This window comes from Acomys russatus, chromosome 7 (assembly GCF_903995435.1).
Source record: "Acomys russatus chromosome 7, mAcoRus1.1, whole genome shotgun sequence".
Classification (NCBI taxonomy): domain Eukaryota; kingdom Metazoa; phylum Chordata; class Mammalia; order Rodentia; family Muridae; genus Acomys; species Acomys russatus.
The window spans coordinates 51,392,078-51,416,029 of record NC_067143.1 but is presented as its reverse complement, the minus strand read 5'-3'; the positions used below and the strand labels follow the sequence as shown (position 1 = coordinate 51,416,029).

The 23,952-nt window shown below is 52.7% G+C and overlaps 2 protein-coding genes across 4 annotated transcripts in view; one reads left to right on the top strand and one right to left on the bottom strand.

Annotated features, from left to right (window-relative positions):
• Positions 1–23,952, top strand: part of Serpinh1 (serpin family H member 1) — a 671,742-nt gene that overhangs the window by 566,112 nt on the left and 81,678 nt on the right. The gene's annotated exons all lie outside the window — the stretch shown is intronic.
• Positions 1–23,952, bottom strand: part of Gdpd5 (glycerophosphodiester phosphodiesterase domain containing 5) — an 80,089-nt gene that overhangs the window by 8,641 nt on the left and 47,496 nt on the right. The window contains exons 4-10 of the mRNA XM_051149034.1: positions 15,427–15,530; positions 12,219–12,312; positions 11,538–11,597; positions 3,669–3,767; positions 3,295–3,388; positions 2,852–2,997; positions 184–266 (exon numbers count right to left, since the gene is read on the bottom strand). Of these exons, the coding sequence (XP_051004991.1) occupies positions 184–266; positions 2,852–2,997; positions 3,295–3,388; positions 3,669–3,767; positions 11,538–11,597; positions 12,219–12,312; positions 15,427–15,530 (680 nt within the window). The remainder of the gene's footprint in view (positions 1–183; positions 267–2,851; positions 2,998–3,294; positions 3,389–3,668; positions 3,768–11,537; positions 11,598–12,218; positions 12,313–15,426; positions 15,531–23,952) is intronic.

Below are 23,952 nucleotides of genomic sequence, written 5' to 3'. Positions count from 1 at the left end.
ATTTCACTTGACTAAAAAGGGTGCCTTACCCATTGTGGACGATCCAAGCCTCCATCCCCAACTCAGTACTCACCCACCCCTCCCCCATCCCATCGCCAAGGCAGGGTAGGAGGCTTTATGAAGAGACCCAGATGTGGGGGGAGGGGACGGCAAGTGGCCAGCACCCTTGTCCACCATGCCAACCTGATGGTGACGTCAGCTTGGAGTCCATACAGCTTCTGCTCTAGGGCCTTCCGGAAGGACATCAGCGTGTGTTCTGGTGCCAGCTGCAGAGGAAGGAATGGTGAGGGCAGAACTAGGGTCCATCTGATGACCGCCCCCACCCCCAACCCCCCCAGCCAGTGAAAAATCTCCCCTGCTGGAAGGTCTGCCTCTCATTCTGACTCCTGTGTGGAATTACTGTGGAAGCCTGAGCACACACACAGCTGCTTTGGGGTTCAGGGGTTTTTTTTTCATTTGTTATGACATGTGTACCTCACAGGGGTTTGGGGGAAAGGGGCAGGCAGTGTGCTAAGTTGGGATCCATATGATGCCTGACATAGCTAGGACTTAGCAAACAGTAGCTCTGACCATATCGCTCTTGCTGTGTTACAGGCTCTGAGCAAGACTCCGGAGGCAAATGGCCTTTTCCACAGGCCTGTGGTCCTGGGCAGCCTTGGTAGAGACTGCGTGCCTGGATTTTTCTGGTTAATCGCAGAGCCCGGCCCTGGTGGAGATTCCGGAGGGGGAAGAGGAGGAGGGGGTTTCTGAGGTGTGATGCATTTCCTCCTCCTCTCTAAAGGCACAATAATGCTCTCTCTCTCTACCTACACTGGCATATAAACCAAGACCCATGCTTGATGCTCAGTACGTTGCAATCCTACAGCAGATCCCCCAGAAGGCCAGTTCCAGCCATCTCACTGCATGACCCTGCCTTGCAATCCTGGGTGAATTCTTCCCCCTAAGGACCCACCTCCCCTTCAGCCCACTGGGGAATGTATGCTCACTGTTCTCTGAGGGTGTTTAGCTGGGCAGTGGACTTCGGAGTCTCCTTTGATGCCAAGCAGAGAGTAAATTGTCATGCCTCTTTCTGCCAGTAGGGGTCAGCATCAAATCAGAGACTGGATTTAGACCAGGCAACTCAAAAGCCCTGGTGAACTTGGTGACCCTTAACATGGTCAGTCATTCACAGTGACATGGAGGGGACACTGGATCCCCCGCCCCAAACCCAGAACTAAAAAGTCTTCAAGATGGCTTAGTAGGTAAAAAAAGGTTCTTGCTGCCAAACCTGACAACCCAAGTTTAATTCCCAGGCCCAACCACATGGTAGAAGGGAACCGACCCCTGCAAGTGTCCCCTGAATTTCCATATTCGTTCTGAGGCATAAGCCGTGCACACCACATTAAAAAAATTGTTTTTGTTTTTGTTTTTTTTTTTTTTAAAGTTGATGTCACAGAAGTAAAGAGCAGAACAGTGATTAACAGAGGCTAGGAGTGGGAAGTGGAGGCCGGTTACCAGGCAGACATGATGGGCAGGGGGACCAGGTTCTGGCATTCCCCAGCAATGCGTTGGTTGTGGTAAGTGATAACTTCCTGTGTGTTTTGAAACAGGCAAAGGAGAGAGGCTTCTGAATGTTGCTAACACAATGAAACAATGTGTGAGATGACAGGCGAGTCACTTTGATGTGAGGATAATGCATTGTATACACATGTGAGACCAGCAGCCTAGCCCACACATATGCACCATTACCATTTGTCAGGTTAAAAAACAAACAAACAAAAAAACAAAAACAAAAAACAAAAAAACCCCAAAAAACAAAAACGGACACCACGGTCAGGCATGGTGGCGCACACCTGTAACTCACCACTCAGGAGGGTGAGACAGCCCGTTTGAGAGTTCCAGGCTATTAGGGGCTGTGCACTGAGACCCTGTCTCAAAAGCAAAACAACAGATAAAATGAGCAAGCAACCACAAGGATGCAAGCAGCCAAAGGCACAGCTTGGGAGGCTGTCTAGAGACAGCTTCATTAACAGATAAACAAACAGCACAGAGGAGAAGCGGGGAGGTTGCCGCAGACTAAAAGGCACTGGTGAGACATGTGTCAAGCAGATGGACGCATGATGTCATTTTAAAATCATCATCATGATTCTAAGAGTCTGCACTACCAAGAGATATTTTTGGAGACGAAGGAAAACTAAAGTGTGATATTAGGTCACATTAAATAATTGTTCATTTGGGGGCTGGAGAGACGGCTGCTCTTCCAGAAGACCTGGGTTTGACCGTCACCCACATGGCGGCTCACAACCATGTGTGATCTCATCCAGCTCCAGGGGGTCTGACACCCCTTTTTCTGGCCCCCACGGTGCCAGGCAAAGCAACCGTACACATACAAGTGAAAATAAATACTTTAAAAATTGTTAATTTGGTGTTGTAAATTCCTATCATTATGGGCATGCGTGTATGCGTGTGTACGCACAGGCGTGCTTCAGTGCCCGTGTAGAACTCTCAGGGTAGTCCTCTTCATCTCCTGTGAGTTCCATGTGGGTTCCAGAAATTGAACTCAGTCTGCCAGGCTTTCCTGACAACTGCCTTTCCCTGCAGAGCCATCTCTCCAGCCTGCTGTTTGTTTTGAAGTCCTTCTATACTGGGGTCTGGTGGCATATGCCTGTGACCCCAGCACTCAAGGAGGCAAGGGCAGAAAGGCTGGTGGTAGCTTAAATACAGCTTGTCTCAAACAAGCGGCTCAAACCCAAACCGGAAGTCTTCTGTGATGGAGCTACATCTGCTAGCACAGACATTGCATTCATTTCCCACAGGGTCGGTCCGCCCCTGGGATGGCTGTGGGCCCGTTCCACTTTCTGGGGACACTCACCATGGGGGCCCCTCGGTGGCCAATGAGGGCAGGTTTGGGGCCCAGGTCCTTTTTCTCCATGATGCAGGGAGAGGAGATGGTGAGAGGGACCAGGTAGAGGGCGAAGACCACAGCGAAGAAGGTACAAAGAACGGTGATCTGAGAGGCTGCAGACACAGGCAGTGGGGACGTCCAGTGAGTCATTTGTGCAGCTCTCACCAGGCCCAACCAGGCCTAGATGGCCAGATCGGAGTCAGCAGAGCTTGGTATTCTGAGGAGCGACCTTTGCTCTGACAGGAGGTGAACCCCACCTACAACTTAGACACACACGTACACACAGACATAGGGGCTTGGAGCAGGAACCCAAAGCAACAAGGGCCCCATCTCATGCCCAGGCCAGTCAGATAGAGTCTCGGTGGGCACAGTCTAGGATGACCTCGGTCAGAACGGGTGGGGGTACTCACAGGACCGCTCTGCACGGGCGAACTGTCCTGCTACGATCCAGGAGAGTGCGGTGATGGCCACCAGGGCCCCTATGTGCAGGAACGGTGCTGTGCCCTGTGTATGAACAGAGGCAGGAGGGACCAGGGACTCAAAGGCAGGTCCAGACCCTCAGGTCGCCTGCATGTTGCTGACCACTGTCTCTACCTACAAGGCAGGCAATCCTGTTTCCATTTACCAGCTGAGGGCACTGGGAGTCCCTGCTATGAGGAGCCCCACCCCACCCCACCCACCTCCTCTTTGCGCCTTGATGTAGAGAAACAGGAATGATAGAGGCACTGCCTGCTGCAAGGGTCCCCGGGAAGCACTGTCCCTGGCCCCAGCCCACCTCACTCACCTGCAGGGAGATCAGCAACACCTCCCACTCATCTTCCCAGAGCTGGGCCACCGCTGACATGGCCACCACTGTGGAGGCCAGGATGACCACCAGCCCCATCTGGAAAGGCAAGTACCAGACACAGAGAGGGTCAGGGCAGGGATGAGGGGAGCCTGTGTTTGGGAAAGGAGGAAGAGAAAGAAAACAGAAGTGCACACAGGCTAGGCGGTGGTGGCACACACCTTTAATCCCAGGGCTTGGGAGGCAGAGGCAGGCGGATCTTGGTGAGTTTGAGGGCAGCCTGGTTTACAGAGCGAGCTCCAGGACAGCCAGGGGTACACAGAGAAACCCTCTTTCAAAAATCCAAACCAAACAAACAGAAGAGGAGGAGGAGGACACTGAGCAGGGAAGGGGAGGGAAGGAGAGAGCCTGGGGTGGGCTGAAGGCAGTAGGAACAGTGAGAGGACAGCCAGAGACAGAGGCAGGCAGATGCCAGAGGAAGAGACATGGAGAAAGAGAAGGGAAGATAGAGAGATGAGAGAAGACTGGAGAACAAGGGGCCTCCCTGGCACCAGGCCTCTACCAGGGAGAAGCCTGTGAACTGTGCAGTGGGAGGGGGCTGGGCTTCTGCTAAGAGCAGACCCTGAGGCAGGGCTCTCTGGTGGTGTCTGCTAAACTGGCTGCCTGAGCCTCCTGTGTCTGGCTGTTTTTTTACTTGACGTGGGTCTTATGTGGCCTTGTCCTTCTGATCCTCCTGCTGACACTCCCTAGATGCTAAGAGCTACCTCCCCAGCCTAGCTTCTCATATGTTCCACAGGAAGTGTGGGGCGCAGCTGTAATGGGCATCAAGGTACCTTCAGGGACCGAGGTCTGTGGTGATTGGCACCTGAAACCCCAAAGTAACGGAGACTAAGCTGGGGTTCCCTGCTTCAGCCCTCTCTGGAGCCCATGGAGCCTCTCATGGTCCCCTCCCCTCCCTCACCCACCAAGGCCCCTGTCTGTGGCAACATGAGACTGCGGGCACCTCTGAAGAGCCTGAAGACATCTTATTACAATAGGAGGCCGCTGGTGGAAGTCCTCGCAATAAAACTGATTCCTCATAATCCTAATACAATTAAAATTTCATTACAGTTTTATAGTTGCTGATGTGGTACCCATCATGCTCCATGGTGTCGTTGAAAAGTTCATGGAAGGACTCTTCCCTATGGTGTCCTTCAGCCACAGGAATAGCACAGGCTTGCTCCATTGTGAGGCTCCATCTGGAGGCCCAGGGTATTTTTGTCCTTCCCGGCTATGACTCGTGATGGCCATGGAGGAGTCCACTCATTCATTCATTCACTCACTCATTCATTTATTCATCTGAGTCTTGCCTGGGTGCTGAGACCCAAGAAGAGCTGGAATCCAGCCTTGTGGGTTGGCTGGCTTCTTGGCGGGTGCCTGATACTTAGTTCTGGGATTCCTACACCTGAGTCACACTCCGGGGTCAAATCCTGGCTCTGTTGCATGGGGGAGGGGAACCTTTAGGGTCCTTCTCTGAGCTAGGACATAGGGGTGATGATGAAACCTCCCAAGGAGGGGTTTGAGACGGGAATGGGAACAAGCAAGCAGCGTGCTTTGCTCAGTGGCTGCTACTCAGAGGAGATGAATATTAGAGGCGAGCGCCATTTTGAACAATTGTAACTGAAAGAGCTGACAGAGAGGAACAAATGAAACACTGGGTGACATTAAGACCTGGGCTGTTATTGGGACTCTAAATGAGAGACTCATGGGAGAATAGCAAAATAAAAGGATCCAGAGGGTCCTAGAAACCTACAAGTAGAACAATATGATAGGCAGATTTGGGCCCAGGGGTCCCACTCAAACTAAGGCACCAGCCAAGGACAATACAGGCGGTAAACTTTAAACCCCTTCCCAGATCTAGCCAATGGTCAGAATATTCTCCACAGTTGAGTGGAGAGTGTGATATGACTTTCTCACGTACTCTGGTGCCTCACATTTGACCATGTCCCCTAGAGGGGGAGACCTGGTGGCACTCAGAGGAAGGACAGCAGGTTGCCAAGAAGAGACTTGATACCCTATGAGAATATACAGGGGGAGGTAATCCCCCTCAGGAACAGTCATAGGGGATGGGAATAATGGGAAAATGGGGGGGGGGGAGGGAGGAATGGGAGGATACAAGGGATGGGATAAACATTGAGATGTAACAAGAATAAATTAATTAAAAAAAAGAAGAAGAAAAAAAATAAAATAAAAATGTATTTTTAAAAAGAAAAAAAAAATAAAGCAAAAAAAAAAAAAAAAAAGAAACACTGGGGAAAGTTGCCGGTCACAGACAGTAAGTACCCAATGAATGCTACTTAATGCTATGACAAACATGGTGTCTGGCATACAGGAAGTTCTCAAAATGTGCCTTGCTTTTCTCCCTCCCTCCCTCCCTCCCTCCCTTCCATCCTTTGTTTTGCTTTTTGAGACAGAGTTTCTCTGTGTAGCCTTGGCAGTCCTGGAACTCACTATGTAGACCAGGCTGGCCTTGACCTCAGAGATCTTTGTGCCTCTGCCTCTCAAGTGCTGGAATTAAAGGCCTGCACCACCACTTCCCCGGCAAATGCACCTTACTAGAGTGCAGCTGGAAGGACAGAGCTGGTGCCAGAAAGGACCATCACGTTCTTTCTCTTTCTGAAAGCGAGTCACAGAAAGAACCAGCTGCTGGAGAACAGCCCGAATTCCCAGTCAGTGCTGCTGAAGTGTCCCTGGAGCTCAACCACACCTCCTGCGGCCAGGCAGAATCTGGCTTCTCTCTGGGCTTCTTCAGCCTGGGTGGTTGATAGAGCCCTCCTGGGTACAAGCCTTGGACCACAGCTGCTGCCCCTGGGGTAGGAGAATTGGGACCACAGAACAGGGGCAAACCAGGGTACTCAGAGGGTACCACCACAGCTAGGGGGTGGAAGCTATGACAGTGTCCCTCAGAAGAGGCATCTGAGATGGCTCGGTGGTAGCTGGGTACAAAGGTCGTCCTTTTTGCCACAAAGCAGCTCCCTGCAATGTCTCAGTTTCCCTCACAACCCAGACCCCTAGACTTCTCCTGGGGATCCCCCACAGGACAGGGCTCCGGGCCACAGTACTCACCTCCCTGCCCATTGCTAAGCCTTTCTGACCTCCCCTCCTCAGGACTCAGGGGACCCAGGGACTCTAAACACAGACCAGGATTAAAATGTCCCATAAAACTGTCATCTTCAAAGCAATATGACCCTGGCATAAGACCAGAGGAATAAATGAAAGCCAAGTTCAGAAAGAGATCTGAATGCATTAAAGGTGTATAATGGCATCTCCGATGTGGGCAGGGGAGGGGAGCTGTTCGGAGGAGACAGCTGGAGACACGGGGAAGCATCTCCAGTGAGCTTGGGAAGATCACACTAAGCCCCAAAATAACTCCCAAAAGATTAACAAACATTTAAATGTCAAAAAAAAAAAAAGAAAGAAAGAAAAGCAACGCTATTCAATTACCAAGTGACATTACAGAAAAAACGTCCTATCATCTTGGAGTGGGGAGGGCCCTTCTAAGTCAATCCAAACCACAAGGGATGTAAAAAGAGATGAAAGTTTCAAGGGGTGTTTGTTTGTTTGTTTCTGTGTATCTCTGTGTGTCTCTGGCTGGCCTCCAAGTCATAGAGATCCACCTACTTCTGCCTCCTGGGGACTGGGATTCAAGGCATGTGCTGCCATGCCCAGCCAGATTCAAGTATTTTTATAATTAATTAATGTATCATTTATAGAGTGTTCTGCCTGCTTGTATGCCTGCATGCCAGAAGAGGGCACCAGATCTCATTATAGATGGTTGTAAGCCATCCCATGTGGTTGCTGGGAATTGAACTCAGGACCTCTGGAAGAGCAGCCAGTGCTCTTAACCTCTGAGCCATCTCTCCAGCCCTCAAGTCTTTTTGTTTGTTTGTTTGGGGGTTTTTTGTTTGTTTGTTTTTGTTTTTCGGTTTTTTTCGAGACAGGGTTTCTCTGTGCTATCTTGGCCATTCTGGACTCGCTTTGTAGACCAGGCTGGCCTTGAACTCACAGCAATCCTCCTGCCTCTGCCTCCCAAGTGCTGGGATTAAAAGTGTGCACCATCACGCCCGGCTAAATAGCTTTTTTAGAATTAAAAAAAAAAAAAATCCTAGCCAGACATGGTGGTATACGCCTGTAATCCCACCACTCAGGAGGCAGAGGCAGGCGGATCACTGTGAGTTCAAGGCCAGCCTGGTCTAAAAAGCAAGTCCAGGACAGCCAAGATAATATAAAGAAACCCTGTCTCGAGAAACAAAAACAAAAACAAAAGCAAAATCGTATGGCACAAACACAGTAAACAAAGTCAAAAGATAAAGGACAAACAAAATTATCTGGGGTTCATCAGCCAAAGAGTTAACTCCCCAAATCTAGAAAGAGCTCCTGCAGATTAATAAGCAGACCCCACAGGAAAAGAACAGAAGATGCAGAGATAAAACTCTAGTGGCTCAGGTCTGTGGAGACAGCAAGTCCCACTGAGCAAGGGGATCACACGTGGGAGTACAGCAACCCCTGACCTCTGACCTCTGAGACAGGCCTTTGTCAAGGAATCAGCTCACACCTGAGGGAGAGGGGACCCTGTTGGCACAACCACACACTGCCTGGGGAGCATGGGTTGATGCCATGTGGCAAAGAGGGCATTTGTCAAGCTCAATATTATGGAAGGGGGTACTGGAGAGATGGTTCAGAGGTTAAGAGTGCTGCCTGATCCTCCAAAGGTCCTGAGTTCAATTCCCAGGAACCACATGGTGGCTCACAACCATCTGTAATGAGATCTGGTGCCCTCTTCTGGCCTGCAGGTACATATGCAGACAGATCACTGTATACAAAATAAACAAACTAATTTTTAAAAAGATTATAAAAGAATACCTTCTTATTGGTCATGGTGGCACATATCTGTAATGTATGTGCACAGGGCTGAGGCAGGAAGAGGATGAGCTTGAGATGAGCCTGGGCTCTATAAAATAACTCTGTCTCAAAAAAAAAAAAATTTTTTTTTTTTTTTTTTTTTAAATATGAGAGTAGTGGTGTGTACTTTTGATCCCAGCATTCGGGAGGCAGATGGCTCATCGTGAGTTCAAGGTCAGCCTGTTCTATATAGTGAGTTCTTAGAGGCGGCACAGTGAGACCCTGCCTCCAAACATCAACAAAGAGAAATAGAAAAAGGAAACCACACAATGTTCTGTTCTTCTGGATCACAGCTACACTGCCCCAGAAAAGGACTGAAAATGACTAGATGCTAATAGGAGCTGGGTAGACAGCTAGGGCGCTGGGGGGCATGGGCTTCCTGTGTCCAAGAAGGTGCTCCTAGCACTTTTTTTTAAAAGGAGGGCAAAAGTAAGGTGCACTATGTGTGTATAAAGAAAGGGAGAGTGCTGAAGAGCCAGCTAAGAGCACTGCTGCACTTGCAGGAGACCAAGGTTTAGTTGGAAACAGCCACGGGGCAGCTCATAACTGTAATTCTAGTTCCAGAGACTCTTACGCCCTCTTCTGGCCTCTGAAGACATTACATACATGTGAAAAGCAAACCACCTGTGCTCCTAAAATAACAAGGCACTTTTGTAATCCCAGCACTCCCAGGAGGCAGAGGCAGGTGGATCTCTGTGAGTTCGAGGCTAGCCTGGTCTACAGCGAGAGTTCCAGGACATACAGGGCTACACAGAGAAACCCTATCTTGGGGTGGCGGGGAGGGGGTTGGGGGGTGGCGGGGCAGGGAAGAAATAGAAAAAGGGAGGCCTGTGAGATGGCTCAGCAGGTAAAAGGTGCTTGCTGCCAAGCCTGGTGATCTGAGTTTGATTGATCCACAGAAACCACATGGTGGAGAAAAACTGACTCCCCAAAAGGTGTCTTTTGACCTCCACATATGTGCTATAGTGTATGTTCATAGACACACAAACACACACACACACACACAAAATAAAAAAGGGAGTGTATGTAGGGAAATTTTCACTGAGTATGATTTTTTCATGTCTGAATTTTCATGTCACATAAAAAAATGAATTAAGGTAAAGCAGGCAGACAAAAATAACCAGGATTCCTTATGTAGACTTTCCAGGCTCTGCTCAGACACCCAGAGCCTGTGAAGCCAGCCCAGCCTGGAGACAGATCCAGCTTGGATGCCACTATCTGCCAGGCTCAGAGCTCTCCCAGGATGGTACGGATAGAAGAGAAAGGGTCTGCCGCAGGAAGCAGGTTCTCTGAGGGACTCCCTGCACAGACCCTCCGGAGATGGCTGGCTCTGTAGACCTGTAGGCTTCTCCCTCAGGATGATGCAAGTGTGACCTGACCTGCTGAGAGCCAGGCACAGCCCCAGGAGGTGACCACAGCACGACTGCCCCATGCCCAGGTGGCAGCTGATGCACTCTTTCAAGTGTCAGCTATGTAGCTAAGAGAAGAAAGGACCACCCAGAGGGGGCTGAGGAAATCCCAGCACAGGCCTCAGCATAGAGTCCTCAGCAGGGGCTGCTCAGCTGTTCTCTTCATCCCTGCAAGACTTCAGTCAACTAGGCCCAGCTCCCAGCATGCCCCTCACTGCTCACCGGCACCTCCTGCCCCGCACACCTAACTCAAGTTCAGCTGTGCCCTCTCTCCCCCTTTCTGTCCCCATGATAACTAGGTCAAGCTCATGTGTCCTGTTTGTTTCCAGGCATGTCTGCCACTTCTCAAATGGTGTGCCCACTCCTAGCCGTGCTCTGGGAAAGAGATGACCACACACACACACACACACACACACACACACACACACACACACACCTCTACACCCTGGGAGGGGATGGCTCCATCTTGGCCAGGATTGACCTACTCCTACCACCTTGATCAAGCAGAGTAGTCATCAACAACCTACACTCACCATAGGTGTGTGCGTGTGTGTGTGTGTGTGTGTGTGTGTGTGTATGCATGTGTGAGTGAGTGTGTATGCATGTGTGTGTGCACATATGTGTGTGAGTATGTATGTGTGAGTATGTGTGCATATTTGTGTGTGTGCATGTCTCTGTGTGTGTATGCATGTGTGAGTGCGTACTATGTACATATGTGTGTGTAAGTGTGCTCATGTGTGTGTATGGGAATCAGATGAGGTTTTGGGTCAGTCTAGAGTGAACCCTGGGAACAGCAGGGAAGTAATCAGTACCAGTTTAGTAACTTCAAGGAACACCAGATTAAAGTGGGCTGGGACCAGGAGCCTGATAGAAATTAACAATATAGCTATTCTAAAATGCACTGGCGAGAGAGGGGAGGCTTCAGGGGTGGGGAGGAGCCCCTCCCTTGGGACACTGGCTACATAGGAAGGGTTCAAATAATAGGAAAGGGGCTCGAAGGGAAAGTGAGCAAATGAGGGCCAGAAAAGGGGCTAAAAGCCAAGGAAAGGTGGGCATGCGAAGGGGTAGGAATGACATGTCCCACAGCAGAAGATGAGGTGCACATCCCATGGCGGCAGCAGAAAGTCCTCAGGACCAGGTCAGGACTGTCTAGGTCATCCCAGATACCATCACCAGAAATCACTGAGGAGAGTGGGGAAGGTGGGAGGCAAGGCGGAGCTGGGGAGGGAATGGCTGTAGGGCTGAGCCTTGGGCCTCCCACTCACCCTGTGAAACCTCATCATGCCGATTAACCTCTTTGATTTTTGTGCCCGCCAAGTGGGAAGGTGGCAGCGCCTACAGTGTAGGGCTGTAAGGGTTAAGGGAGTGAATGCAAACCGGGCAGGATGGTGCCTGGCACGGTAAGAGCTCAGTGGAATAGCAGAGCAGTTACAGAGGTGACCCAGGGGAGGGACCACCCAGGCTATTCTCTGCTTCGGGGCCTCTTTTCCCCTCCCCCAGTGGAGAAGCCTTGCTTTACCTTGTGTATCCAGTGCAGGTTCATTTGCTGCCCCACAGCGATGTGACATAGTGCCAGGACCTGAAGAGGGGCCCAGGGGGCCAGTCAAGCCACATGTGACCAGAAAAGCTTGCCAGCTCTCCAGACACCCTGCTCCACATGCCTGCCCTTGGTCTGACCCTAGGCAGGCAGCACACCCTCCCCACAGGCACCAGGAATGCCCAGCCCAGCCCTGTCCGGGCCTGGCCTCCTTCCAGATCACTCCAGGCCTCCAGCCTCCTTCTCTGGGAATTCCCCTGTGAAAGGTCCCTGGGTTCAGCTGCAGGCAAACTGCCCAACGCAATGTATCAACTCTTTGGGAAATCCAGGCCCTAAGATTCGGAAACAGACCTGAGCCCTGTTCCCAAGGAGGCCCCAGTGCAGAATGTGCTCAACCCGAGTCTCTCAGTGTGGAGGACACTGGGGGTAGTCAGCTCAAGCAGTTTCTGAAAAGTGTCTATAGCAGATGCTGAGAGCCACAATGGCTCTTGCTGGTCTAGGGGTGGGGTGGGAAAGGTGACTGGTAAAATGAGACCTCCCAGGCACTATCCAAGGGGGTCTGGGCAGAACAATATCCCTATCCCCCCATAGACCAGCAGAGGCCAAGCATCCCCCTCCTAGGAGCAGACCCACGTGAGCCCAAGGGAGCCACTCCACCCATACCAGGAGGCCTGCGATGTATGTGAAGGCGGCAGCTGTAGTCACCAGGATGGGCACGGACCAGTCGCTCCAGTAGCCCATGCGGTTGTAGAGGTACCTGGTGGGGAGAGAGGGGCAGAGGTCAGACCATGGGGCCACTGCCTAGCCAAGGAGCTAGGGTAGTCTTAGCTCTCAGGCAGCTGCAGCTGAGGAACTCCAAGCAGTCCCTGTCTGCCCCATGTTGGGACTCATGCCTACTTCGGAGAGCAAGAAGCCGGAGTACCCAGAATCATTGCTCTGATGGCCATTACATGCCTTTCACAATGGCTGCTGCACTTTTATACATGTGTGAACGATGGATCTGGGATGACTACCCCAGTGCTGCCTCCCCTCCACCCCACCCCGTCCCACCCCAGCTCTGAGGGACACACTCTGGGATCTAATCCCCACACAGCCTCTTGCTGGCTCATAGGACCTTGTGAAGGTGACAGGCATTACAGATTCCAAGATACCCTTGACTGTGCCATTTATCCCAAGCTCAATGACAAATCGAGAAAATAGAGAGTGTTAGACCTGATGGGATGTAACATTCTAGTCCACTCACCAGTAGGATGGGGATAAAAGAATGCCCTTGAGACAATGGCGAGGACATAGCAAACTCTTCCTAACTGAAGCCAGTAAAGATGCTGAGAAAACATGATTTAAAAAAAAGAAAAGCAGCATGTGGCCTTGTTGCATTCATGCGCCATATATAGCCAGCTTTCCGCTAATGGAACTTCATAGCTTGCCATGCTCTGCTTTATAAACGAACACAAAAAAGAGAAAATGGACACATCTTTTTGCATTTCTATTTCCTTGGGTTGGGTCGCTGTAAACAGAATGACGGAGCAGAGAGAACAAATCTCTCACGGGTCCTGGAGGATCTGGCCTAGCTACTCCCCCCAATGACGACCCACTCACAACCTCCTTGTGTTTGGAGAAAGAGAGGCTCAAAGGGTATTTGAGAGGCTGAGCCAGTGCCGGGACACTTAGCGGTAACCTGCCTGGAGCTGGGAGATGACATCAGGAAGACTCCATGGGGCATCTGCGTCCCTGTCCCTTCACAGGGCCCTGCTCTGAGCCTGTGGAAAGGCCTGCTACTCAGAAAAGCACAAAGTACACTCATCTTATTGTACAACTTGGGAAATTGAGGCCCAAAGAAAGCCGGGGATTGGCCCTGGAGCTATTCCTGCAAGATCTTCTGGTCCCACTGGCCTCTCAAGTGTGGCCCCATTAGGCAGGGACACCTTCAGCCTGGGGGCCACACGGGCTCAAGACAAATCGTGAACTGCCATAAAACAGCGTTGAGAGTTTGTGTGCAAGCTCACCGTGTATTCCCTAGCATGAACTCTGTAGACGACAGTGTTCTCAGTGTCAAAAGGTTGAACACCCCGGACCCTTTGTGGCTCTCCTTGCATATCCCCCTCCAGTGCCAACCCCTGAATCTCAAGAAGCACGTGGCAGGCCTCTGAGGCTGACACTCAGCACCAGCTGAGTGACAGGGAGCTATTGAGGGTCGAATCTCCATCACCGACAACTTCCAGTGTGACTTCTCAAGGCTCTTTAACCCTCTCTGAGCCCTTATTTCCTCAGACTGCCCTTGGCACATGTTCTTGGCTCTGGGTGAGTGTCCCTCCTTGAACCCCACTTTGCTCGTCTATTACAGGGTACACGGGGTTGTCCAGGAGTTGCCACCAAAGGGCAGCGGGGCAACATTCCCACGCATCCATAGTATGGCCCGTGCTTTAGACACTTACAAAGATGCATGACTGAGCTGGGATAGTTAACAGAGAGCAGGGCATGTGGGTGGGCCTGGCTCATCTTGCCAGGCTACAAGGCAGGTGGAGGCATCAGTGTGGCCTTTGCTGTGTTCATTAGTGACAGCAGTCAAGTCTGGTGCTACACACATTGTGACAGTTTATGCTGACAGAACATAGAATCACCTAGGAGGCGAACCTGGGAAGGGGTTTCTAGATTGGATTAAATGAGGTTGGGGAGACCCACCCTGAATGTGGGGGGCAGCCTCCCATGGGCTGGGGTCCTGGACTGACTAAAAAAGGAGGAGACAAGATGAACACCAGCATTCTTCTCTGTGATTCCCGCTCCACCCCTCCACCACCCCCTCCCCCCGCCACTCCCATTCCTGACACAACCTAAGCAGCTGCCTCGAGCTCCTGTTGCCATGACAGTGAGGTCAGGCTGTAGTCTGGAAGCCCTTCCTTTCTGAAGTTGCTTGTGACCAGTGTTTTGCCGCTGTAATGGGGAAGAAAGTAACCAGCACGCAGGCAGGTGGACAGCAGACCTCACGTCCTGTTAATAGTCCTGGGATCCAAGCATAACCCTTGACCCACAGCCCACCAGAAGCCATATCAGAGGCGCTCCATGCTGTGAGAGAGACAGAGATCCCTCAGCTAGAGACTTGGCCTCCCGGAAGCAGTCCTGTGCCCTGGCCCCACGCGCCCCCCTATCTTGTCCTCTTAAGGACCTGATGAGGTTGGAGTTACCTTACCTCACAGGGGAGAAAGAAACCCAGAGCACACCAGAGGCTTGTTCCCCAAGCCCTGACTCTGTCAGCGGAAGAGTTCTCAGAAGCACATGGGGGCTTTCTCCTTGCCTGTGCCTTTTATTGGTCAACAAAAAGCTGACAACGGAGGAGATGAGGGAAGACTCTGCCCTTGGACCTGAAGTGCCTCTAAAGCAAGCAGAGCTGGATTAGACAGTGACACCTGCCTGCCATGCCAGTCCAGCCTCAGGGGCCAGGGAGCCTGAGGCTAGGGACCACCTCTTCTCCTCAGGCCTTGGTCTCTCTGGGCCTTGGAGCTCTTGCCTACAAAGGGGGCCAGCAGCCATCCACCTCAGACTGATACTGCCCTGCCGTCTGCCTTCTCCTCCTACCCTTCACAGCCTGGCCCTGAAGAGGATTACTGTGTCTCCTTGTAAACTTCAGGAGGCCTGAGAGCCAGCTCAGGCTAGTTCCCATGTCTCCTCCTCCGGGAAGCCTTCCTGACGTCCCAGGGGCACAGTCCTCCTATGACAAGACCTTCACTGGAGGCCTGCAGATGGACAAGACTGGGGCCTCCCAGAGTGGACCTTGCTCAAGGTCACACACAGGAGAGGTGGGTGGTAGAACCTCCAGGGCCAAGCTGGGTAAGATAGAAGCTTCAACCCGAGTCCTGGGGTGTGCCCCACTCACCAGTTGAACTCATCGTAGTCGTTGTGGACTTCCCACCAGAAGTAGAGCCAGGTGAGCGTGAGGCTGAAGGTGCAGACCAGGAGCAGGAACCACAGGCGTTCCCACTGCAGGAGCAGAGCAGAGGGCGGCGTCACATTGGGCAGCTGTCCTAGGACCGGGGACCTCCCTGCCCTCCCTTCCTGCAGCCACAGCTGCCAGGAGCCGACGAGAAACCAAGGCTCAAAGAAGACACAACCTGTCCAGTGCCACAGAGGAGCAGGGCTAGGCCTCCGCCAGGGAGCTGCAACTTTTCTGCTGCATCTGAAGGCCTGCTTCAGTGTGTGTTAGTACCCTGTCTGGTGCTGCTCCCCCAAAATAAAGAAAACCTCTCAAAGAGTCTCCTGCAGCCCAGGCCAGCCTTGGACTCCTTATGCAGCTGAAAATGGCCTCGAGCTTCTGGTCCCCTTGGTCCCCACCTCCCAAGTGCTGGGATTACAGGTATGTACCCCCAGGCTCAGCTTGTGTGCGTACAGCTGGGAAAGCCAGAGGCATTGTATCCCCCTGGAGCTAGAGTTACAGGCACTTGTGAGAGGCGCAACAAGGATGCTAGGAATCAAACTCAGGTCTGCTGCAAGAGCAGTGTGTGCTCTTTGCCACTGAGGCAGCTCTCCTACCAGCCAAGCAGTTTTTAAAAAAATATTTTATTCAAATTTCAATTTATGTGCATTGGTGTGAGGGTGTCAGATCTTGGAGTTACAGACAGTTGTGAGCTGGCATGTGGGTGCTGGGAATTGAACCCGGGTCCTTTGGAAGAGCAGGCAGTGCTCTTAACCACTGAGCCATCTCTCCAGCCCCCAGCCAAGCAGTTTTTAAGGCGATGCTGGGTATCCAATTTTGGGCTTTGTGTATGCTAGGCAAGCACCATCGACTGAGCGACACCTCCCTCCCCTTGCATCCCCCTCACTCCATCCTCACATGTCCACACAGCAGGCTTTACCACCTCTACCCCATGCTACTGACAGAAACACTGGAGCCCAGAGAAGCCGGCCAGTTTGTCAGAGCAGCATGGCAGAGCAGCACAGCTAGTTGTTAGTAGCACGACTAGTTAGTAGCACAGCTAGTTAGCAGAAGGTTAGTACCAGTGAGTTCCCTGACTGGAAGAAGGGTAGCAGCTGCCTTTTTTCTCCCCCAGTCGGAGCTGGGGCTTTGGGGCTGAGCTGGGCAAGCTGATCATGGCTTTTTGACTCCTGCTGGCCTGGATGAACACAGACCCAAGCATGCAGCTCCTGGGAGCCTGGGCTCTGAAGCCTGCAAATGCATCTGCTGGCCAAGCCCAGGTTTTCCCAGCTTCTATCCCTCTGTTGGTCTCAGCAGCCCAGACTGCCATGCCCTGAGAAGCTGCTGAGGTCAACAGAGGTGATCTGCAAATAAGAGAGAACTCAGATTAGTCATCCCTGGAGCGCTGAGTCCCCAAAAGTCCCATTTCGGTTCCATCTCCTCCAACACAGGCTGGCCAGCCTAGCAAAAGGATGAGGAATTCCAATTGGTGAACTTCCTCCTGGCCCCTCACTGCTTAGCCAAGCAAGGACACCCTTCCTTCTCTGCATGACCCCCTAGTCCCTAGCTTTGTCCCTTCAACTTGTCACCCCAAGTTCCCATTTCCCATGGAGTTGGGTCATATGCTACCCCCTCCGGGAAGCCTTCCTGGGCTCAGCTGCACTCCCTCAAATCATTGTGGTCCACAGCATCAATGCTCCTCTCTCCAAACTCACACTCTGTGCCTATAGATGACATGGGACCTGTTAATATTGATGACTAGGAAAGAGTGGGCCAAGGGGAGAAAAAACATTTTTTAGCTTCCCAGAATCCTGCCACCAGTAACTAAATGTGTTTGAAGCCAGACTGCCTGAGAATCTCAAATCCTTATCCACCACTGGCAAGCTGTGCATCCCTGGTTAGGTTACTCAACCTCTCTGTGCTTGTTTCTCCTCTGTGAACGGCATACAATAATAGCATTCACAGCACAGGGGTGATAGGAATGGCCCCTTGCCACCATGCAGGAGAGGTTCTCAAACCCAGATGAGCCACGACTCAGTACACACCAACACCCTCATGCCAGAGTGAGTCACTCGAGTTGGTGACCCATGTTTGGGTGAGCAGTTGCCACCACTCAGAGTCATGTGCAGAGCCAGGCTGCTTGGCCTAACCCTGCTCTGTCTGTAAACAAGGATGTGAAGGCGACAATTCTGGTAAGCCTGGTCTGCTGCAGGTCAGATAGCATCTCAGAGAAAAGTCCACCGAGGCCAGCTCCACCTGGGCATAAACCAGCACAACCTCAGACTAAGAGAGAGTGCCCCCCCTTCACTCCCTACCCCCCCCACCCCCGCTAAGAACAAGGCAGGTGCTTGCCTTCCTATGGGGGCTGGACCTGGGAGGGGCGCTGTCCGATGGTTGGGATGGAAAAGGAGCTGAGTCCTCCCACATCCTGGCCCAGGGCTGCTGTTGGCCCAGGCTGCTATAATCCAGCCTCGCCTTTTTTCCTCCACATCCCCCACCAGGCCAGGCCCAGTCCTTCTGAGAGTCTCGCCTGTTGTCTCAAGCTCCTACTTGCTCACTGGAGACTTGTTTCCTGAAGTCTAGCTGGCAGGTCTCAGGTCAGCCTTGACCTCGGGCTCCCACTCAGTTTGCATCCTGTTGTCTAGCATGAACTCCCACCAGCCTCAGCTCCACAGCCTCCAGGGCCCACCCACAGCTGTCTGGCCCACTGGGGCAGAGGGAGAGTCAGGTGAGGGGGAGCCTGAGCCTACTGGGGCTGGTCCTAGTCAAATAGCGTGGGTGTGGAGAGGGCAGGGGACCTGCCACAGGTGTAACCCAAGCCCAAGGATAGCACTGATAAGAAGCTAGGAGGCCAAGGGGAAGGGGGGGGGGGGGCAGGCAGGCAGGGCTCGGGGCTCACTTGGCTGTATCTTTACAGTGTGGTAGGCAGGGACATATGCGGGGGGGGGGGGGGGGACGGGGAGCGGTGAGGGCTGTCACAGACTCTCAGCAGCTCAGAACTGACAAGGTTAGAGCCAATTGGTAGGCAAAGGCACCCAGGCATGGCAGGAAACCAGGAAGTAGGAACCTCATTTTCAGAGGCTAGGGCTGGGGAACCTAGTGATTAAAATCCCTTAGAAGCTGGAGGTCATTAGGCCACAGGCAGCTGATGGATGGGGTTGAAGAGGCCCCAGCACAAGAGGGAGAGACGCACATGATTGTACTGAGAACAATTAGAGGGAAAAAAAAAATAAAAAAACTGAATGGCAGGGGTTGGAAGAGAGAGGATGGATAAGGAAGGTGAGGAGCGGGGAAAGGAAGTGGCCTCCCAGCAGTTGCACTGATAAAGAGGTTCCCAGGGGCACTAATGGGCCTTGTCAGGGAGAATTACCAAGGAGAAAGGCCTGAGCACGCTCTGCCCATTAGTGAATGGGTCTGGCGAGGCTCCTGGGGTGTGCTGCCTCACCAGCCTGAGGCCACACCAGTGGACCTGGAGGCTCTGGCCCTTTGTCTCTCCACATTTATAGGAATGTGTCGCCTCGGTACATGATGGCTCAGAAAGGAAGGACCATCCTATCACCTACGGGTGAGCAACTGATCCCTATCATTTGAGGCAGTGACCACACATGTATAGCTTTATGATGACAGTCACCTGGCAGTTGGCAGTGGAGGGGTTCAACATGGCCAAGTGGAAGTCAGAGAGGTCACCAAGGAAGGGAGGAATATGGAGCCCAGGGGTTCTGAGAAGCTCCCCCCTCAACCTGTCCTCCCCCTCGGGGACTCTGTATGGAAACCCAAGGCTGACTGTATGTTCACCCTTCCCTTTCTGCAATCTGTGCCCCCATGCCTAACCTCTGGCTCTTCCTGTGTCCCTGTAGCCTCCGACCTCCGACTACCCTGTGCTGACGACTCCTTGGCACCCAGCATCCTGCCCTCCAGCTGCTTGCAGCTGCAGGGATGGGAAGGGCATCTCGGGGCTACAGCTCCGCAGCTTAGGCTGGGGGTTCTGCACTCAAGAGCCTGGAGCACGCTGTGCCTATAGGTTAGAAACACCAGGCCTTAGCTTGAAAGGGCTGTCCAGTAAGCCGAGCTGCTTCAGGTGGCACGTGCGCGTGCGTGGGAGGTATGTGATAAAGGGGGACTCACTGACCACATAGTGCATTCCTTGGAGAGTGGTGGGGAGTGGTGTGACCTGGGTCCCCAGGGCCTACTAGCAAATTGGGACCCAACCTGGTACTCTGAGTGGTGTTCTGGGGCTCTGACACTCAGCCATCCTCGGTTTGAATCCCGGCATGGTCATAGCCGAGTAGCCTTGGAGATCTCCAACCTCTTTGAGTTTCAGCTTCCTGTTCTTAGGATGAGGACAAGTATAGTGTGTCATACAGGGCACCGAGAGCTCTTCTGCAGTGTGGCACCAGCTGGGCAGGGGAGCTGTTCCCTTGGTCCCCTTCCCTCCTACCTCCCTGATTCCCTTTACGGGAGCTAAAACCTCTCCTCAGATGGAAACCACACAGACCAATCCAGCTAACAGGGTCGAACAATACTGGGGTCAGATGGCCAATGTGTGTGTGTGTGTGTGTGTGTGTGTGTGTGTGTGTGTGTGTGTGTGTAAGTGAAAGAGAGATAGAGAGACAGAGACAGACAGACAGACAGAGCCAGAGATAGAGACAGAGAAAGAGAGTGTGTCACAGCTGGGTTTTAATTCCAGCCCTTCTACCCACTGGCTGTATGGCTGTGGGCTGGGCACTCGGCACCTCAACCCTCGACTTCCTCCCCTGTTCACAGAGATGACATCACCACCAGCTCACAGGAAGGCAGCCAGGCCCCAGCAATTACACATGTAAGCCGTAAGTCGCCAGATCCACCGTGGTCCCTGTAATTACCTTTCGAGTCTGACAGCCCTTTAATTATGTAAAGACAGTGATGAGGTCTTCACCCTCCCCTGTTCTCCACTGAGCCTCCCTCTGGCTGCTGAGGGCAGCAAGCCCATCGCCTGCACCTGGCCCAGGGTGGGCACCCATAGGCAGCCAGACAAAGAGGGCAGGCCTAGCTCTGCATGCTGTAGGCCCCAGGAGCAGGTGCTAGGCTTGGATGCTGACCCTGACGTGACCCTGGCAAGCCACTGCTCAGCCGCTGCCACGCACACACAGGCTGCGGCCCTAGCTTTGAGAGACAGAGGCCTGGAAGGACTCCTCACGGCGCCACAGATGGAGTTCTCTACCTCTTGCTCCCACAGTTCTGCAGATCATGTGGGATGGTCTCAGGAAACTGAGGCCCAGGCAGGGAAAGCTACTGGGCTAAGGTCACAAAGAACAAACAAACACCACAGGTCAGCCAGAGCTCGCAACCAGGCCTGGGTGCCTCCATGGTCCTCAATTGTCTCAAAGAAACAAAGGCCAGGACATGTAATTAGCCTTGTCTGGCCACAGAGGAAATGGACTCAGAGGGTCAAAGCGTTGCCCAAGGACCCATGGTGGGCCACAGGTGACAAGAATTTCAGATTTCATCATCTCACCCCATCCCCTGGGGAAACAAAGAAGCAAGGTAGAAGAATGGCATAGAAGTGGGGTCATGGGGGTCAGGGAACCAGTAAAGGAGTGCACATGGGGCTGGAACACATGGGCATCCGCTCTGAAAAGCTACCTCACACCGCACAGCAAGCTGTACCCTCACCACGGCTCTCTTCCACGCTCTCTCGTCTCAGGGCTGCTGAGCCCTTCCCTGTGTAGACCTAGCAGCCCGAAGCCGTGACCAGGCAACAGTGACCAGGCAGCAGACAGGCCACTCAGGTCCTGGGCATGAGGGAGAGAGAGGTTTGCTTAAGACTGCAGAGGACAGTGGATTTTACCATCTGCTATGGGAGGAGCGGGGCACTGAGGGCTTCCTGGAGGAGGCGGCAGGGCTAGAGGAAAAGGCCTTGGTGAGAGGACAGGGCTGCGGAGCCTCCATCTGCAGGACAGAGAAGAGGATGCAGACATAGAGATGTCAGGTCTTCTTATGGCCACATTTCTTTTAATTAAAAAATTTTATTGCTGGGTGGTGGTGGTGCATGCCTTTAATCCCAGCACTTGGGAGGAAGAGGCAAACGGATCTCTGAGTTCCAGGTCAGCCAAGGCTACACAGAGAAAGCCTGCCTTGGAAAAAAAAAAAAGTGTGTGTTTGCACACATGTGTGAGTGGATGCCACAGTGCATATGTGGAAGACAATTTTTGGCAAGTCGGATCCCTCCTTCCACTGTAGGCTTAGACTCAAGGTCACCAGGCTTGGATGACAAGTGCCTGCGCCTGCTGGGTCATCTTGTCCATCCTGCTTTATCTTTTCAAGCTAAGGTTGACTCTGAACTCCCCACCCTCCTGACTGCCTCCCAAGTGCTGGGATTCCAGGAGGCTAGGAAATGTGAACATCAAATCCATCAAAGCTGGCACATGCTGGGCAAGCAGTCTACCAGCTGAGCTGCACCTCAGACCCCCAATTTAAATTTTCACATAGTCAGGTCTAGCCCCGTTCACTTTGCTCAGTTCTGCCGCTGTGCTTGAGGAAAGGCTGAGTGCAGACACCACGCCACACGTAAATCGTAGTTACAGTAGGGAAGGCTCAGCCTTGCCTTCAGCTCTGAGCCCCACCCACCCTTCCTGCTACCCCAAGAGGGTCTTCAGGGCACAAAGTCTCAGGCGTCTTTCTGTTTACATCTTTCCAGACTGTTTGATTTTGTCAGCAATTTTCCCAATGCTTTCTAAATAGAAGGAAAAATTAAAAATGTGAAAAAATACATTCTGACCCATCTGGAATTTATTCCGGTGTGAGGCGAGGAGCAAGCTCTCCCGCTGCTGTTGCACGCGCGTCCCTACACTACAAGACCCTTGCAGCAACATCAGCTCGGTCTAGTGCAAAGCAAATTCTCTGGTGTTTGCACGTTTGTTTCTAGATTTTCAGACCATCTGGACAAAAGTAGGCCTTTTCCTGAGTGTGACTCTGCCTTGAACAGATCTTTGTTCAGCTTAGCTGCGCCCGCCCCGCCCCCCCCCCCCCCCCCCCACCCCCAGTGCCTCCTGTGGTCCAGTTCTGCTTGGGATTCCTGGAGGGAGCCATGCAGATCTCAGCATCCAGTGACATTCCTGTCCCATGCCCAGCTCACTGAGTTCCAAATGAGGGTTAGAGGAAATGTGGGCTGGGAAGGGGGCAGGAGTTCCTGGGAGACAGACATGAGTGGGGCGTGCCCTGGCAGGATTATGCTGGCTCTGGTCCAGGAGATTTGGGGGAGGGGCAGCTAGCCGGGGCTGAGGATGGCAGCATTAGGGCCAAGTTGAGAGAGGATTATTAGAATCCCACCGCCTGCCAGTTCCTGGCGGCCTAAGCGGCTGGATTTATTTCTCCAGGCTACAGAAGGCTGGGCAATTAGGCCTCTGTCTGTCCTCCTTTTTGCCAGGATGCCCTCAGAGCAGCTCATTAGGTGGGAGAATGGGATCAGGCCCAGCTTGCAACTCCTTTTTTCTTCTGCCCACCCCCTCAGGCACAGGAGAGCTGGAGGACCCTGAGGATGGCCCACTGAGCACTCCTCAGGCCCACCCAATTTACAGGCCCAGGCTGGAATAGTTCACATGCCCTCCCTTGAGGGATGGTCCAGGCCTCCACCTGCTTAGACCTAGGTGCTATCCGTGTCCTTCCCAGAGGAGATGAAAGATGCCAGGAAATCCTCTCCTGGCCTCCTCCTCACACCACCCTGCTGTAGAAGTAGAGGGTGAGGTCCAGGGGATCATCCCTAATCCTTTAGGGTCGATCACTGTAGCCCCTGAAGCAGAATGGCATCATGGGAAGTCTATAGGAAGGGCACACTCTTCTCAAGGTTAGAACAGGGTCTCTTCCTACATGGGACAGGAGGCACATGGGTACCTACCACCTAATACCCCAATTAACTGCAAGCAAGCTGAGGCTGAGAGGCCGGGGGCTTGCCTGGGAGCCCAAACAGTATCAGAAGGAAGGGCAGAGTGAGAGATGGCAGCTGCCTGGCCAGAAGTGTCCATTTGTGGCTAGCTGAATCCAACCATATCCTGGAATCTGCTCTAAGGGGCTTCATCACCAAGCCAACCCTGCAGTCTCTCATCCTCTACAACCATTCCGAGACTCACACCACAAGGCTGCCAGGACAGGAAGCTGGGAAAGCCCCCTTCTTTTTGCCCACCTGTAGAAAAAGCCAATCTCAGCTTCAAGGGCGGCCCGGGAGGACCCAAGGGCTGAGTCAGCACCCTCCCTTGCCAACCACAGCCAGAGCCCCGAAAATACAGCAGGCCTCTTATAACAATTGTATGTCTTCCTTCTTCAGACCCACAGCACTCAGGGGTTCTACTGCCCACCCCACACACACACACGTCAGGAGGATGAGAGGCACATCCCCTAGGCAGCTTCTATAGTCACTATTCACTATCCAAGCCACTGTCCTTCCTGCATTCTTCTTAGCACACCTTGCCAAGCCTGGGCCGGGCCTTGAGTCCACTGGGAGATTGAAAAACCCTA